The sequence below is a fragment of the Podarcis pityusensis genome, assembly GCF_964106645.2.
Source record: "Podarcis pityusensis genome assembly, chromosome: Z".
Taxonomy (NCBI): Eukaryota; Metazoa; Chordata; class Lepidosauria; order Squamata; family Lacertidae; genus Podarcis; species Podarcis pityusensis.
Genome location: NC_138044.1, coordinates 48321210 through 48339595, shown reverse-complemented (window position 1 = coordinate 48339595; position 18386 = coordinate 48321210). Strand labels below are relative to the sequence as shown.

Sequence of the window (18386 nt, the reverse complement as noted above, 5' to 3'; positions counted from 1 at the left end):
TCTCACCCAACTCTTGCATTAAAATCACCCAGGAGGAAATTTTTATCCTCCTTAGGCATCTCTGATAGGATGGTAGCCAGCTAAGAGTAATTTTTTTCTTTAATGTCTTCATCGGCATCCAGTGTTGATACATAAGCACGGAGAACAGTAGCCTGTTGGTTTTTGGCAAGTCTTATTCAAAGGGTTGAAAGTTGCTCATTAATGCTGGGAGGGACTTCTGACAAGATTTAGTTGGAATTATTTTCATTTAGTGCAGGCTGCTCAGAGAACATTAATATGGGGCAGTATGCTGATACAATAAATACGAAGGAAGAGAAGGAGAAGAAGTTTAAAACACACTTCAAAGAGTGGTTGCTTCAACTCTTTTGCAGGACTTGTTCCAGGTGGGGGCGAGAGAGAGAGAGAGAGTTGGCTAAGCGAAGCACTTCAAATGGTGAAGTAAGCTGCAAACTTGCCTTGTTTACTAAACTTAGCTTTACATATCATGCAACTTAAAAGCAATCCAAATCCACCTTTTGACTTGTCCAGGTCTTGATCAGCTTGCTAGCAATAAATTTGCCGAGAAGTTTGAAGGAGGCATGAAAGGTGGGAGTCTGGGAAATTATCTAGTCCAGCTTCCTGTTTTCATAGTGGCCACCCAGGTGCCTGTGGAAAGCCAGCAAGCAGCGCCCGGATGGAAGAGCAATCTCTCCTCCTGCAGTTTCCAGCAACAGGTGTTCAGAAGCATTGCCTGTCTCCATGACTAGTAGCCATTGATAGTCTTCCCTCCATGAGCTTGCACAGTCCTTTTTTAAAGCCATATTCAAAAAATGCAAGAATAATGATAATGATTCCACTAAAACCATCTGATCAGGGGCTCCCTTCCGCACAATATAGGAACTTAGTCCTTGGTGGGGGGTCCCTGTCCTTTGGAATTCCCTCTCCTTAAAATAATAGCCAGGCACTTTGTATGTTGTCTTTTCAACACCTGCTAAAGACTTTCTTCTTCCAGTAAGCCCTTGAAGTAGATATCTTTTCTAGTCTGCATATGTTGGAACTCATTATAAGTATTTAAATCCAGGTGGGGAAAACCTGTACCTGTGACAATGCCTGCTGCTTGCTTGGATGAAAAATAGTACTAGTCCAGAGCCCTCCATGGGCATAGCCAGGATATATGGGGGGGGGGGGCAGAACACCCACCTGTCATCATCCTCTGGCTTTGTCTAGCAGATTCAGAATGAAATGTCTCAACAACAGTTGTTTTAATTTACTTTCTTTTGACTTCTAGTGCTCAAAAAATCTGTCAAAATCTTCAGTCATCTGAAAACTAGGAAGTTAACGGTAACATCATGTGGTTAACGAGTATATTTTGCAAAAATTTCAAAGAACATGCCTTTTTCATTTTATTTTTTTTTAAATCTAAGCTCAAACAAGTTTTCTTGGATTTGCTGAAAAGCTTTTCGGTGCTTCCTTCTCAAATTCCTCGTCTTTTCTATTGCAGCTGAGTAAGCATAGCCCATTGAGATGTTCCCTTGTCATCCTCGACCTTAGCCCGGTCTTTGCTCTTTGCAAGGGACTGAATGGCTGCTCCAGGGCACAAGTGGTGCCTGGCTGAGCAAGAGAGGTGGTCAGTTAGACCCACTGTTGTAGGATCCTAAATTCGGATGTTCTGCAGAGAGTGGCTCACACATTTCAACAAAGTAGTAAATTATATGCTACATGCATAAGTGTAGCAAAAGCAGGCACTGACTTTTTCTAGAGAAATGCTCGTTAGGGAGGGAGATTGCAGTATCTTGGTGAGCATTTCAATTTCAAATATTCTAATTATTTCTGCTTTTAGCTAAGTATTGCTGTTTATTTACTTGAGGGGGGGAGCTGCCCAGCTGCCCCCCCCCCACTATGCCCATGGAATCATCTGACCCTTCAAAGGCTGGAAGGCAAGGACCACATGCCTATTTCTGGTCTACGCTCTGGCCATTCTTGAGCTGCAGCTTGTAGCTCTTGGGGGCTCAACATAAACACACGTGGTGCTGTTATTTGTCCATTTGACTTTCATTTATTCAAGATGTGCATTCTCTGGCCTTAAAAGCCCTCAAGGAGAACCTAGGAGACTGTCTTGCTGAAGCAGAAAGAGAGCCCAAATGGGTGGCCATGCATTTCCACAGCTCCAGCATCACAGGGCAGCTCTGGCTAAAGTTTCTGGGAATTGGACTCCAGACTGGGGGGGGAGGTCTGGCTGTGTGGTGTAGTGGGTAGAGTGTTGGGCTGGGACCTAGAAGGCCAGAGTTCAAATCCCCACACAACCATGAAGCTGTCTGGGTGAGCTTGGGCCAGTTCCTGCCTCTCAGCCTAACCTACCTCACAGGGTTGTTGCGAGCATAAAATGAGGAGGGGGGAGATCCTTGAGCTGCATGGAGGAACGGTGGGAGAATAATGCTTGGCCTCCACAAGGGTTGCTAACATGAATAAAAATGAGGGGGGGTAAGCCCCTCCCTGCATAATCAATCACACACACCAATTGAAGGGCAATGCCCATCAACTTTGGGCTGAGAGCCACCTTTGGAGTGAAGTCTAGCCATTGGAGATAATGCAATAAACACATCAATCTCCTGTTCCACACACTGGCTGACTAGATGCCTCTGGGAGGCCCACAAGCCAGGCAGGAAAGCAACCTCCCCACATGCTGCTTCTCCCCAACAGCTTGTCTCCAGTGGCATTCTGTGTCTTGGAGCAACAATTTATACATGGAGGTCCTAACAGCATGGAACTGGGCCAGGCCCACAGGAGGTCGGAGGGGAGATGGGGGCAATTCCAGGGCTGATGGCTGGTGTCTGCTTCCTGGGTCAGGAAGGAGTTGCACTGGAGCTCAGTGCTATAAAGTTTCAAAGTATGTACCTGTTGTTCACTGCTTCCTCGAACATTTTTGTGAGGCTTTTTTTGGGGGGGTGCAAACTGCATAAAGGGGTTTCTTTTGACAATCCAATGGTATATAAATGTTATTGGATAAATTAAATTAGAATGAACTCAACGGAAATTAATTGTGAAGTGGTGAAGGTCTAACTATCTGCTTGTGACGTCTGTTATTCCTGTACTGCATCATTCCTGTTCTTGTGCATGATTTTGTTGTGCCTTGAGAGTGAGATAAAAGCTCTAGACCTACAGCAGCTATCCTTCTGCAAACAACCAGGACCTCAAGGGCTGCAATGCTTTCCTATCTAACCTTTCCTCTATTTTTTGACCATGTAGAAGTTACATGTTCCAAATGTTTTGGAAAACTCCCGGATAATCATCCTTCTTCTATGGGAACTTTGCCTCAAAAAGCCTGCACTTATGTTCTATGGCTAGGCACAGCCTTCTGAAGAATGTTTAAAGCGTTCAGTGGAATTTATCTTATTGTGAGGCTACTTATGTACCCTGGGAGTAGAATAGGGCATATAACATATTTCAGATCAATTTTACAACAGCCTGCAGTTTGATTCCACTCTTTGGCTGACAGAACATGGGAGGTCATGAACTGGACAAGCCTAAGTTATGGGGATAGTGTTTATCCCCACTGACACAGGGTTATGCTGTTATGCTGTGTGGGTATATCAGAGCCAGCTTGGGGGCTCCTAGATAGTCTTCTCGCAGCCTGAGGTCAATCCTTGTCGGGGGCTGGCAATGTAGCTATCATACCTGAGTTCCCGGGTTTGTGTTTTCATTGTGGCAGCATGGCCTATAAGAGGCTGCCAGTGGGGGGCGGCTCAAAGGGGATCATTTTTCCAACGTCACCATCACCCGCAACATCACAGGTGAGGAACCTTTGAACTAAGGCAGCTTTGCACATAGAAGAGAATCGGGAGAAGCAACTGCAAGCCCCTTAACAGACAGACACACTGTGTTTCAAAAAGTCATGTCCAAACTGTTTCCAAATTTAGGGCTTGTAGAACTGGAATGTGCCATATCTAATTTATCTGTGAAGCTTGCTATTGCTTTTAGCAGTACTATGAGAACTAATGGTGATTTGCAGGAGGAAATAGATTCTCTTGTTCAAATAGTCATTCAAAATAATATGGCACTAGCGGCTCATCCACACTTCCAGAAAGCTGCTCTTTAGCATTCAATCAGAGCAAACAGTCAACTGGGGCTTTCCCCACCATCATTTGTCCTTATCCATCACTACAGAGCAGGTTTTCCCTTGGAAAGGGAAAACTGCTCAGATGGTGCTATCTAGCCATATCACAAGCAGAAGTATGGATGAGCCCTTAATATCACTCAGAAGCAAAGAGGGGAAAAGTGTATTATTATTTATTTGAGTTGTTGTCATTATGTAACTTCTTTGGGGCAGGTAGAGGCTGAAGTGCAGAGAATTAAGGAAGCAATCCATGTGTTTAATGAGGGGCTGACATTTCTCATGGTTTAACAAGCTGGTTGCCTAGCAGCACCTTCTGATTAAAAAAGCTGATAGTGGGATTTACTTCTGTAGTAAGCATCCTGTTTTCAGGCTAATATCTGGTTCAAGGGCTTCGTAGGCTTACCCAGCTTGAGATACAGGATACTCAGTGTGTCATCTTGAAAAGGGCACACAAAATTGAAATGTTAATTAAGGTTGTTGCAAGAGTTAAAGTCTGAACAGGAAGAGGGACAAAGGTTCATGAAAACAGAGGTGCTCCAAAGGTTCTGACTATGCAAGAAATTATTAAAGGCATAAATGCCTTTTAAGGCTAAGGGGGAGGCTGTTGTGGAAAACAAGGTTTGAAGAACATAGAGAAAGTCAGAGTACATGTATGTTGAAAAGGGTAATGCAGTTAAATGCTTGACGGTGGACAAAATTACGTTTCTGGGCAGGCTTTTGTTGGCATCTGTCTGACTTGAGAGACAATGGAGTATGCCTACAAGGGTGAAGTTAAACTGTTGAATTAGCAGGGAAATGACCACCCCACTGCACAAGCTGGCACTGGGTGTATAGAGGTCCTAGGCTGCCCAGATGATAAGACCCCCCCCCCTTGAGCTCACTGATCTGGTCCAAATGGAAAGAGCAATAATACATTTGGCATCAGCTTGGCTGCAGGAGTTGCTGGAAGGAGGTGTACAAGGTGCCATCCAACCACTCTTGGAGATTCCATTCTGGATTTGTGTAGGGTTCATTCTTTAGTCTTCTCCTCTCTTGAATATACAGTGGTACCTCGGGTTACAGATGCTTCAGGTTACAGACGCTTCAGGTTACAGACTCCTCTAACCCAGAAATAGTACCTTGGGTTAAGAGCTTTGCTTCAGGATGAGAACAGAAATCGCACAGCGGTGGCAGCGGGAGGCCCCATTAGCTAAAGTGGTGCTTCAGGTTAAGAACAGTTTCAGGTTAAGAACGGACCTCCAGAACGAATTAAGTTCTTAACCTGAGGTACCACTGTATCATGCAAGGCAGCAGAGGTTTAGGGTCAGAATTTTCCTTTTCCCAGATGGGCTCCCTTCCCAGGTTGACCAGGCCCATTTGCCCCTCACTTTCCTTTACAGCATGTGCAGAAATCATCTTCTTGGCTGTTGGACCCACTATTGGTCTCATCCACTCAATCCACAGGAGCCTATCTTTGCATACAGCCAAAGTCCCCAACTCACTGGGGTTTTGAGATCCATTGGCTACTCTCACCTGGTTTAGCCAGCCAGTTGAAGCCATTTTTCGGGGTGTGGCCACTGCTACATGCTACATGCTGTAGCAGGTTAGAATCAGAGAATCACAGAATTGTAGCACTGGAGTCCAGCTGGTCCAGCCCCCTGCAATGTATGAATCTCAACTCAAGCATCTCTAACAGGTGGCCATACAACCTCTGCTTTAAAAACTCAAAGGAAGGAGAATCCACAACCTCCCAAAGGAATCCATTCCTCTATGGCTTGCCCTGTGACTGACAACAATAAGAGCATAGAGTATGGCTGCTTTGCAAGCCATTTAGTGAACAGCCCTGCAGAGTTTCATTTCCCTCAGCAAAGCTCCTGTATATGCTCTGCTTGTGAGCCTATGTTGCACAGCAGAACTTTTGCTTCTGGCCCTAGGGACTGAGGTGGGGACATGGAGATAAGAGGTGCAGACTTCTGTAGAAACCTCTCTCTCTCTCTCTCTCTCTCTCCTCTGATGTGACCTAAAAAGTTCACAGGAAGTGAACCAATAGTCAGGTCCATCTGTACTGGCTCAGTATGACCTATTCTGACAGATGCTGTCTTTGCAGTTTGTGCCCAAGAGCCTTTCAGCTCGGGAGATCTGGATCTGAACCTGGGACCTGCACGCCAAGGCTGTGGTAAGAAATAGCCTTTGGCAGGTGGTCATGTTTGGGCCCTGTCTGTGTGGGAATGTTCAGGGAGGCAGGAGAGGATATATTGTTTAATTATATCCTTTCCAACATGTGTTAACAAGTTCTATAATTTAGCAGAGTAACATCTCCCTTTTAAACTTACACAGTGGATAGGTTTTCCAGGCTTGCTTAAGCCTCTAAAATAAGTTTCCTGTTAATTCCCCTTTAAAGGTAAAGGTAAAGGTACCCCTGCCCGTACGGACCAGTCGTGTCCGACTCTGGGGTTGCGCGCCCATCTCGCTTAAGAGGCCGGGGGCCAGCGCTGTCCAAAGACACTTCCGGGTCATGTGGCCAGCTTGACGAAGCTGCTCTGGCGAGCCAGCGCAGCACACGGAAACGCCGTTTACCTTCCCGCTAGTAAGCAGTCCCTATTTATCTACTTGCACCCGGGGGTGCTTTCGAACTGCTAGGTTGGCAGGCGCTGGGACCGAGCAGCGGGAGCGCACCCCGCCGCGGGGATTCGAATTGCCGACCTGACGATCAGCAAGTCCTAGGCGCTGAGGTTTTACCCACAGCGCCACCCGCGTCCCTCTTTATTCCCCTTTATTCCCTCCTAAAAGGAATAGACATGACACAGTCTTGTATAAAAGGTATAAAATAGCTTAGTCACACCCATCTCTGGTCAGAAGGAAACAGGAAGTTTATCTACTGGCTGGACAAACATCCCTCTCTAGGAATGTGGTATTTGACTGCTCTGTATTTGACATCCCACAATCTGGAGAGTTGAACCCAGGGATTCTCAATTAGGGTCACCAGGGCCAGCACAGGACGTTATGCTGCTACTAGCAATCCCTACCCTACCCCAACTCCCACCTCTCACAACCTCCTCCTCTGCCGTAACCCCTCTTCCCGTTGGATGCAATTCCCACCCTGGAGCAGGTTGCAGGTGTCACTTCCACCACCCTCCCCCTTTCCAAATGCCGTTTGGTTCTCCTCATTCTTTTTGTGCCCTCCAGGGTGCCAACTTGAATAAAATATCCCCACCCCACATAATCAATCACATGACATGGTGCATGCACACCATTTGAATGGCAGTACACATCAACTTGGGGGCCCGTCCCCCTCAACTATTTTATTGTGGAAGGGGTCCAAGGGGACCTGGGCCTGTGAGAGCTGGCTCCTGTGATGCTCTCTCGCTCCTTCCTTGCCTGGTCTCTCTTCCTTTCTCTGCCATCCTAAAACTCTCTCTGGATTTTGCTCAACTCTCTAACTCTCTCTCTCTCTCTCTCTCTTTCTGTGTCCATGTTGCTTCACTTTCACTGTCCTCCCTTCAGTCTCCACTATTGCATTATGCCCCCCACCCGTTACTCTCCCTCCTGGCCCATCCATGGGCATTCCACTGCCTGCAGCATGCCAGGGTTCTACACATCCAGAAGCAACGCCTCAGGTGTTTCCCCTGATTGCATCTTCACCACAACCCTGTGAGGTAGGCTAAGTGGTTGGTAAGGGACTGGCCCAGTATAGCCCAGTGAAGCTGCCAAAGCCAGCAGGATGGCAGTTAAGATGAAACACACACACACACACACACACACACACACACACACACTTTCCCCTCAGATGAGAAAGCCGGGATGAGTCATGCTAGCAGCCTGTGGCCTTGATGGGCTTAGAGGCAGCCCAGCACACCTGGTATTCCACCTCTCAACCAAGGAAGAGAGAAAGAGCCAAGCGCCACCAGCGCAATTAGCAGCCACCTTGATGGCGAGCATCCAGGACCCTTTCACACAAAAAGCAGCCCGTTAGCAAGAGCCACGCGGCAAAGCGCACGGGCAGAGGCGGGCACCCCAAGGCCAGGCTGCATCTCTGCCCGCCCCCGGCTCTGCCCCCTTGTCTGCAAGCAGGCTGCCTCCTGGGAGGATCAGCGCTTTTCTCGCGGGACACAAGCGCACGACTTCCCCCTCCCACTTGCCGCCCGCTCCAGTCTTTCTCCGACGCCTCAGATCCGTGCGCGCAGCAACTCATCCCAGGTGAGAATTCGGGTGGCGCTGCTTGCAGAAAGCGACAGAAACTCCAATTCTTCTTATTCGGTAGGTTTTCTGTGATCCAGACAACTTTTTACCAAAAAGTATGGGTTGACTACTGATTTACCATTTAAACGGCAAAAAGACCTAGGTTTGTAGGACAGGTGAAAAAAACCACGAATTACATTTAAAGTTCTGCGAAATGCGAAGGAAAGCTTGCGTTTTAGACTTGTGCTTTACAGCTAGTTGCTTGGTGCGGTTAACGGAATGGGGGATACTGAGAAATAAGAGACTTTGGGAATTAGAAGGTTGGGATTTAAGGGTTAGATGGCTTGGATATTTGTGGTAGATAAAATTAAAGTAATTGCGCACTTTAAGAACCACTCTGTTAGACGTGCGTGGCGTGTTAAGAATCTGGAAATAGATATAAAGTTCGTTTATGCGCAAAGACTCCATTTTGGGTTTCACCAGAAGCCGCTTTTTACAGAAAAGGGGTGACGGATAAAGAGAAATGGTTAACCTGTCGAGAGTTCTTAAAGTCGAAACGAGGAGATTGTCAAATTAAAACAAGGGAACAATTAATAGTGGAAGGTTACAATTTCCAGTGGTTTTCTCTTTTACAATTTATAAAAGAGGGCTGGGTTCTTTTTCGGGGCGGCGGCGGGGATGTTTGCTGTTGCTGATGTTAATTTTTTACATCTTTATTTTGGATCATATGATTTATATGGAATATTATGATTTACGTGGATTTTTTTCAATTTGGTTGTGTACCTTTTGACATTTTGTTCATTGTTTATGACTAGTTTTGCTGTGTTTGCACAAAATATATAATATTTTATTTTTTGTAAGCTGCCTTGCACATGGTTTGAACTTTGGAAAGGCAACATACACCACTGGGTTTTTCAGGTATCCAGAGAAATTGTGGATTTTAGGACTTAGAAATGGGTCAGTGGCTTTATTTGGCACTGCCAGAAAAGACTGCCCCTTAAAATTATGTTTCTAACGCGTAGTATTTAAAGTATATAAAGGCAAACTTTATCCTGTTTTATGTCAGGAGTTGGGAATTCTAGAAGTAGAATTCCTTTTTACACGTTCTTACTTCCTGTACTGCTTGAATGGAAGAGTAAAAACTTCACTTACTAATTAATTATGTTAAGAGAGGCAAACGTTAGGTCAGGAAGCGAAAGAGAGACTATGGAAAGAGAGACTAGAAAGCCGAGTAAATGGGACTGTATTGCCTTCGCTGCCCATTTCTGCCTTCAGGCACAGAGCACAATAATATTTCAGGTGTTCTAGTGTATAATTCGGAGACAGGAGTTGATTTTACTTATTGTAACATCCTGGTGAGCACAGAGAGAAGTACGGCTATGATAAATGGAGAAAGGGAAGGCTGATGGGTCTGTATGCATTTTGAGCAGAGGAGGAGGGTCTGTGGAACTGCCCACCACTGCCGTGTACTGTTCCCAGGATAGGTAAAGATCATTAAACAGTTTTCAAATTGAAAAAGGTGTTTCGTTTTTAATAACAGACATACTAAAGCTGTAGTCACACTTGAAGGACTTATTGGAACTAGCAAGCCACCTGACAAAAAAGAAAGGTTGAGTAGGTTCTTCATTACTTGCTCCAAATGGTCTTAGGGAAATCTTCTCTCCTGCCACCCACCACAAAATTGGAGCTGTTTCTCGCATTGGGTCTGACTTGCCCTCTAAACACAGTTTGACAAAGTTCTGTAAGTCCCTCCAAGTGCTGCAGGCACTAAGCAGGGTCCGGTGTGGTTTCATATTGGATAGGAGACCATGTGTTGGGATTCCTGCATTGCAGAGGGTTGGTCTTGATGACCCTCAGGGTCCCTTCCAATTCTACAATTCTATTATTCTAACTAGAAAAAGAATAAGGAAGGCACCAGCAGTATATGATCACAGTGGCCAGATTATTCCATGTACAAAGATGGAAGGACTTCTTACTACCTACAATGGAAGAATGGTTATTGAAATCAATGGATTTGGCTGAGATAGCAAAGTTGATGTGCTTAATTAGAGAAAAATCACTGTTGACATTTATTAATGAGGGAATTAAAAGGGAAACCCTTTTTTGCACTAAAAGGAACATGAACTTGTGATAATCTGGATTCAAAGACTGGGTGGGGGGGAGGTTGGTTTATGGAAAGAAGAAGAATTGGATTTTAATATGAAGAAAGAGTTTTGCATAAGTTTTTAAAGTTGATAGATGAAGAATCAGAAGTCTTCTTCTTTTCTTTCTTATAGATTTTATGTTTAAAAAATGCTTGATATCTGACATTGATTTCTGTATACTGTTTTTTCCTTGTCTTTCAAGCTTTAATAAAAAATAGCCTTTGAAATCAGCCGGTGCTTTGGTCAGAAGACCACAGAAGACGTCCACAGAATGGAGAAGAAAAGTTCACCCAAGTCCCCTCCCAAGTCCCCTGCCGAGACCCCAGCTGAATCGCTGGATGAGCCTTCTCTTCCCCAGCCTGATCCAGAGTCCACTGAGTGCCCAGCTTCAGTTTCCAGCACTGCTGTTGAAAGCAGTGCTGTCTTGGGCCAGGAAGAGCCGAGGTCCCAGCACCCTTATCCACAACTGTTTGGATGGGGCGCCTCCTCCTCCTCTGGCAGAGCTCCATTGCCGGCCCCTGAGCTGAGCACCGCAGATGTGATCAAGCCCTTACTTTTCTGCCAGCCTATGGCCCATGTATACCCACGGGTCCGAGGGCATGCCATACGACCTTCCAGGTGCTTCACTGGAAGTGTTTCCCTCCCAGGCCAAGAAAAGCCGGCTCTTAGGCTGGGCTCATCACGCCGCCGTGGCATCAGCCGAAGTGTTTCCTTTATGATTGATGAAAGTCCAGCTCCCAGGGAGAGCTCCACATGCCGTGGCAATGGCCAAAGTGCTTCCCCCCCAGGGCGAGAAAATCCATCTCTGGATGAGGTTTCTTCTACCAAGGGAATGGGTCGCAAGCGTGCAGCGACATTCTCTAGCCTGAAGTCTGGGAGTAAGAAAAGTGTGTCCAGCTTTGAGGGCATCTCCTTTGAGAGTGCTCTCCAGGGGACCCAGGCTGTTTCCTCTACCTTTAAGTCTCCAGAGGGGTCTGTCCCAGCTCCGAGCACAGCTGATGTGGCTAAAGGCGGCCAGGGGCAAGGCCAGGTAAGTCCAGATTGAGAGGTAGGGAAAGGGCTTTGAGGCAGTAATGCCCACCTTGAGCCTCTCCAGCTGGTTTGGACAACTGCCCCCATCCCTGACCCCTGACTGTGCCATCGTGGTCTGATGAGAGATGGAGCCCTGGAACACCTGGAGGGCACCAGGCTGGGGAAGGATGTCGTGAGGTGGAAGGCAAAAGGAAGGCAGGCAGCCAATCCCGGGGTCCGTCCTTCTTCTCCTGCATGCCACATTTCCAGAAGGCAGCTTCTAGCTTAATGGCTCACCTGAGTTGCCATGCTTTAAACTGAGGAAGCCGCAGTGGCTCAACAGAACTCACAAGTTAGGAAGTCCTATGTTATAGTCCCCATCCTATTCGGTTTGTGGGGAGAATAGTGCAGTTTCCCTGTGGGTTGGCAGCCTGCAGAGGGTGGCATGTGGGCCCAGGAAAATGGCTTTGTTAGGGGAGCCTCAGAACTCGTCATCAGCATGTTTGTTCCCCGTTGCACCAAAGTGGGAACTGTCTTGCAATTCAGGCTTGTGGCACACAGGTAGAGAAGGTGAGCTGTTCAGATGCCTGGGAGAAGAGAGCAGTGGGTGGCGGCAGCCATTGCTACCCCTTCTAGAAAGGAGGCCTTTGCCAACATAGGTGCAATTCTGGTCCAGGTGGGAAGCGTGTTTATCCATCATGCATTTGGAGGAATGCTGCTGCCAGCCAGTACGGGCTATTAAGGATATTTTTACTTTGGCCTGTATATTTTGCTGTATTTCAATGTTTGCATATTTTCTGACATTGTTGTAAAGTGCCTTGAGATTCCCATACAATAGGTCGCAGGTAAATACCCTAAAAACAATAACTCCCCCCCCCCCCCGCATCATGTCACAAAGTCAATTGACACAGAGCCTAAATAATGCCAAAGAGCTCTTCTACCTGGAAGTGCAACATCAGCCCTTAAACACAACAGCATGATGTGCAGTTGTCACACGGCTATGAGCCCATTTCTCATAGGCCATTAATGCAGGTCTGAATAGTGCTTTTTTGGGAATCCCCACCCCCCTGCAGAAAAAGAGCATCTGCCGCTGAAATCCTTCCACTTTAAAGTATATGAATGACAGATACCTAAAAAATGTCTCCTCTGATATTTGGGTCATGTGTCTCATAGAAAAAACATGCCATGGTTTCTCGTGGACGAAAACCTGCCATGAAATTTGGCAAAGGAGCTACAGGAACAAGGATCCCAGTTTCTGGCGGTGAGCTGACTTGGTTTTAGTTGGGGAGGGTGTACACTGTAGGGGATTGGTCTGCTAATTTCTAATGGGTGCTTGTGCTAATTAGGTTGGGGTGTGCATCTTCTGGACCACAAAATATCTGACTGGTCTTATATTCTTTTCCTGCAAGGCTGCAGTTAGGTTAGTGAGTGGCAGGCTATTGCCTCTCTGGTGTATCAGCAGTACTGTAGAGTTAGGCGCCTAAACCTGGTCAGATCGCAAATCCTGATAGTTGGGTCAGGATGCATATGGAATGGGTTGGGGAAAGAGGGAACTCATTTATAAACTCAAGAGCTGGTTATATGTTGGGATAGGGGAGGAAGAGGGCTGGGTAGACTCTTACAGTTTGTGTAGCAGGCTGTGAGAGCTTTTGGCATTTTCCTCAACAGCTGTTACACTGCATGCTAGTATGAAGGTGGAAACCAGCAACTTTCCATTGTGTGGGGGGTGCTGACCACAACACTTTCATCAGGCTGTGGTCTGAATGGAGATACATTGCAGCCTTAGGACTCAACTTGATGCCTTTCCTAAATTGGTGTTTGTGGTTTTTGCAGCTGGCAATAAGAAGAAAGCATTAGGTGAAGGATCCCACCAGAGGTCATCTCGGTCAGACAAAAATAAGTGTACAAGGAAAGCAGTCTCAGCAGTGGTAGTGGATCTTAACACTTCTCCTAGAAAGATAGGAAATAGGTGCTAGACTGAAGCTGTGTGCGTTTGGAAGAAGAACTATGTTGACCAGCCAAAGGAAACTGTAACTGCCTCGTGAGGCAGCTCTTTGGCTGCATGGCCTTGTGTGGGATAGTTGAATTTGAGAGGTAGGGCTTCCCCAAGCAGAATGCTGGCCATCCAGAGCCACAGCATAGATGCTCTTTTCCTGAGTTATAGCAGCTCTTTTGGCTGAGGTGTGGCATGCATGCTTGCCTAGAGAATTCGGGGGTGGCCACTTCCAATCTACCATTTTTCTGCTGGAGAGGTGGCTTGTTCCAGTAGAGGAAGGCGGCACTCCACAGAAACACCCTCTGTCATACAAGCAGTCCTCTACAAGGAGATCCTTGGCCTGGGAGGGTGCTGGAAGTGACCATATTCCAGATGAGGGGGAGCATGAAGCCAGGCTCTAGGCTTTTGTTTCATGTTGGAATGGAGATGTAAAATCACTTCTTTTGTACTCAGGTCAGGACAACAGATCCACATCTGGGAGCTTGATGGAGGGTGAAGGGATCCGCTGTCATCCAGGACAAGCTGCACTTGCTGCTCAGGTAAGGCCAGAAGGGTAGTTGGCGGATGAAGTTAATCAAGTCAACTTTAATCATTTAACTGCCAGGAAAAGGGCCAGTTTAAAATAGTGGCTGTCTAGTTCACCTAGTTCATGAAAAGCACACATGAAAAACTGGTTCTAAAATAATGGAAATTGCCTGCTTTGCACCTAAGGAGAGCTTGATAAGGACTGAAGAAATGCAGTGTGATACAGAATCTGTCATAACTTCTCTCAGGTAAGGTCAGAAGGGTGGGTGGAGGGTGGAGTTGATTGAACTTTAATTATTTAAATCACTCAAAAAAGGGCCAGTTTAAAACTGCAGTTGTCTAGTTCACAAACATCCTGAACAAGCATGAAATACAATCGTGCATACTCATTCTTCTTATTGTGTGCCTGGTTTCAGCCAGAAATGTGGGATTTTCATCATTAAATGTTAACTGGTTTCTATAATAATTGAAATGTGCCTCATTTGTAACTAAGGAGAACTTGATGGCAGCTGAAGAGAACCCAGTTGATCAAAGACGTGCTGGAACTTCTGTTCAGGTAAAGCCATAAGGGCAGGTGGAGGATGGAGTTAATCAAGTCAACTTTAATCATTTAAATTGCCAGAAAAAGGGCCTGTTTAAAACATCAGGCAATGCCATTTATATACTCATAATCCAGAGCAGCCTTTTCCCATACTCCTCTGAAGTACCACTGCTGTAACACTAGCGCTTGGCCTTCTGGCACCTGCAGGCTGGGGAAAGAGCTCTCTGGGCTCTGCCTGCAATGCCTTTAGCATCCTGGGGTGGAATTCCTTCTCAGCAATAGCACTGTTGGCTTAGGTTTGTTGTTGTTATTCCTGAATTCTTTAACCAGGGCTTCTGCATCTTCTGTAAATGTCTGAAGTAAATATCTACCAATCTCTATCCTCTCCAGGAAATTGAAGCACTGAGGATGGAAGTCAGAAGACTTAAGAGGGAGGTGAAGTCAATGTATAGAGAAGTTGCAATGATACGCAGAAAAAGCCAGGAAATGCAAGGAAGAGGTATTTTTGAGAATCCTGCACTTGCTAATTCAGGGGCTGCTGCCTTTTCTGAGGGCAGTGATATGGCCCTCCAAATGATGTTGAACTACGTCCCATCATCCGTAATGACCACTGTCCATGTTGGCTGGGGCTTATGGGAGTTGGAGTCCAATGCACCTGGAGGGCCACAGGTCTCCCACCCTTGGTCTGGAGCAGAGCTCAGGGTGGCTTTTTGGGAGATGCTAACCTTGCCGGGTCACCTTCACTGGGCAGAAGTCTTGGCAGGAGTGGTGTTTACCCTGCACAGGAGGTCAGAGGCCAGTAGCAGACTGCGCATGTGCCTCTGAAGGGCACCAAGGTTTGCTGTCTTCCTTGTGGCCAGGATTTCCTGTCTTCCTTGGTTGTCAATTTTTGCCATAAAAAATGAAAGTACAGCATAATGGAAACATACCCTCCAACATTTCTCTGATGAAAAGAGGGACATCCTAAGGAAAAGTGGGACATTCTGGAATCTAACTGGAAACTGGGATGGCTTCTCTAAATCAGGGACATCCCTGGGAAATAGGACACTTGGATGGTCTGTGAAAATACAGTTTATGGTTGTACATGCCATATATCAATTTTAACTGGTGGTTCTTTGGCTTTTCCCTCAGCTATTCTTTCACTTGAGGAAGAAGAGGAGGAGGAGGAAGAGGAAGAAGAAGAAGAGGAGGAGGAGGAAGAGGAGGAAGAGAAGGAAGAGGAGGAAGAGAAGGAGGAGGCAGAGGAGGAGGAGGAAGAGGAGGAAGAGAAGGAGGAGGCAGAGGAGGAGGAAGAAGAGGAGGAAGAGGAGGAAGAGAAGGAGGAGGCAGAGGAGGAGGAAGAAGAGAAGGAAGAGGAGGAAGAGAAGGAGGAAGAAGAGGAGGAGGAGCAGGAGGAGGCAGAGGAGGAGGAAGAAGAGAAGGAAGAGAAGGAGGAAGAAGAGGAGGAGGAGCAGGAAGAGGAAGAGGAGGAGGAAGAAGAAGAGGAGGAGGAAGAGGAAGAGGAGGAGGAAGAGGAGCCACCGAAGAAAAATAAAGAAAACTGAGGGATATATACTTTCATATATATTTCTCTTATCAGTTATATTCCTTTAATTATTTTAAAAGTACAGTGGTACCTCTGGTTACGTACTTAATTCATTCTGGAGGTCCGTTCTTAACATGAAACTGTTCTTAACCTGAAGCACCACTTTAGCTAATGGGGCTTCCCACCACCGCTGCACGATTTCTGTTCTCATCCTGAAGTAAAGTTCTTAACCCGAGGTACTATTTCTGGGTTAGCAGAGTCTGTAACCTGAAGCGTCTGTAACCTGAGGTACCACTGTATAGAATAGAGATTAGTCTTCTGAGCACAGTCTGTGAAAAGGTTTCTGAAGATCAGCAGCACTTGACTTTAGCTTGCTGCTAAGAAATCACTCGTTGCTCTTGCCTTTCATATCCAGGGCCGGATTTAGGTTTGATGACACCCTAAGCTACTGGACGTAACGGGGCTCTTTATATGTCCAGCTTTCTTTTTTCAACAACAAATTATCACTGTTTCTTCTGTTGAATAGATGCTAATAGATCCATACACAACACAAAACACTGTTGCTGTATGTAGGTTTTATTTTATTTGTTTTTTATCTTATCTTTTGGAAATGCACATCCAGTTCTTTTTTCCTTTATTTTTTGGGGCCCCCCGCAAGAGAGTGGGGCCCTAAGCTATAGCTTGCTTAGCCTTATATGTAAATCCGGCACTGTTCATATATCACTGTTTTATTGCAGTCCTTGCCATAGCTGTCCAGAGAAGTATTCTCAGGATCCTGTTGAGGTTTCTGCCTTCCCTCCTTCCCCCTGGACAGAACTGGTTCTTTGGAATCTGGTAGCCACTGTCCCTTAAAGTTTAGCCTTTTGAGACGCAGGACCCACTTTTCACCCAAGCATGCACCTGAGAGCTCATTTCTTAAATTTCTGGGGCATGCATTTCTATTCCCTGAATTGTGGAGGCTCCATTGACAGCAACGAGAAACCGAGCCTTTAGAGTCATCAGCCCAGACCTGTGGAACTCCTTGCCAATAGAGATTAAGAGGGTGCTTTCTGTGCCAGCTTTTAAACGCCTGCTGTTTCATTCCACCAGGCCTATGCGGGCACACCTCCCACAATGGTGAATGGGTGCACCTTTGACTTTTTTACTTTTGGATTGTCTTTAGTGTTTATGGTTACATCCTTTGACTTTTATCTTTCTGATTTTGTAACCTGCTTTGATATATTTAATGGTATATATTCCTTTATTAATAAATAAAATTGTTAATTAAATATATTGAGAGTACTTCTGTTGTGAAGCTGAAAGCAACACTTTAAAGCAGGTGTGGGGAACCTCTGGCCCTCCAGATGTTGTGGATCTGTAGCACCCCCCACCTCTGGTCGTCGGCTGTGTTCCTGGGGCTGTTGGGAGTTGCAGTTCAGCACCAGGCTCCCCAAACCTTCTTTAAGGTATCACCCTCTGGGGCAAAGGGTGCCTGGGACCCTGATCTGACAGCTCCAGGTTATTAGATGACAACATTTATTTTCCACAGCAATCACCCCCCGTTTGGTCTGCAGAAGGGCCATAATGTAGTGTGGGAGCAGCTTCCTGCTCCCATGAGAAGGTCCCTGTTTCAGACCATGATGTCTCCAGTCAGAGCTGGGAAAATCCCACAGAACGGCTGCCAGTCAATGCAGAAATATGTCCCCCCTCTTTTGATTTGGGAGAGCTGAACTCAAAGAAAGGAGCAAGGGGCACAAGCGGCAGAGCATGGCCAAGAGAGACTAAAATAAAACAGGAGTTTACAGCACCTTGTTTATAACCTGGGGCTCGGGGAAGAGGGTGAGCGTGTTCAGCTCCAGATTTAGAGTGGTGTGGGGCGTTCCACTGCACAGGGTGCCAAGCAGAGGTGCGCACAGCAGCAGCAGCAGCAGCAGCAGCAGCAGCAGCAGCAACATTTATTATGGAGAAGATCCATTAAAAAGCAACTGCATCAAAAGGAATTATTGTGAAAATAAGACCTGGGTGTGGCACCAAATTTTGTCCTCGCTTAGAGAGCCATATTCCCAAAATGTGCCTTTCACAAAAAAATGCACCCCCAGCTTGCAGCCAGAGGCTCTTGATTAGCTTATTTTGCAGAGTGGGTTGATGACAGATAAAGATCTGGCATCCATCTCACCAATGCCCTGGCCTTTTGCCCGCTGCTGGCATAAGCCTCTTGGCAGAAGCCAACTTCTAGCCAGCTTCAGACCCCACAATAAAACATTTGAAGGGGCCAGGTCCCCCTAAAGTTGATGGGCATTCCCATTCAAATGGTGTGTGCGCACTGTGTCATGTGGGATGGGGCTTAGGTAGGCCCCCGCAATATTTTATTCAAGGTGGCACCCCTGGGCTCCGGGCAGCCACATCATATATGC

The 18386-nt window shown here is 46.4% G+C and overlaps 1 protein-coding gene across 1 annotated transcript; it reads left to right on the top strand.

Annotated features, from left to right (window-relative positions):
* Positions 1-10532: 10532 nt before the first annotated feature.
* Positions 10533-16831, top strand: LOC308467850 (uncharacterized protein; the record flags this gene model as incomplete). The annotated part of the gene is made up of 7 exons (XM_080989500.1): positions 10533-11425; positions 12580-12667; positions 13856-13941; positions 14421-14483; positions 14859-14967; positions 15600-15793; positions 16808-16831. The coding sequence occupies exons 1-7, from the start codon at positions 10667-10669 to the stop codon at positions 16829-16831; spliced, it is 1323 nt and encodes a 440-aa protein (XP_080845626.1). The 5' UTR covers positions 10533-10666.
* Positions 16832-18386: the final 1555 nt, after the last annotated feature.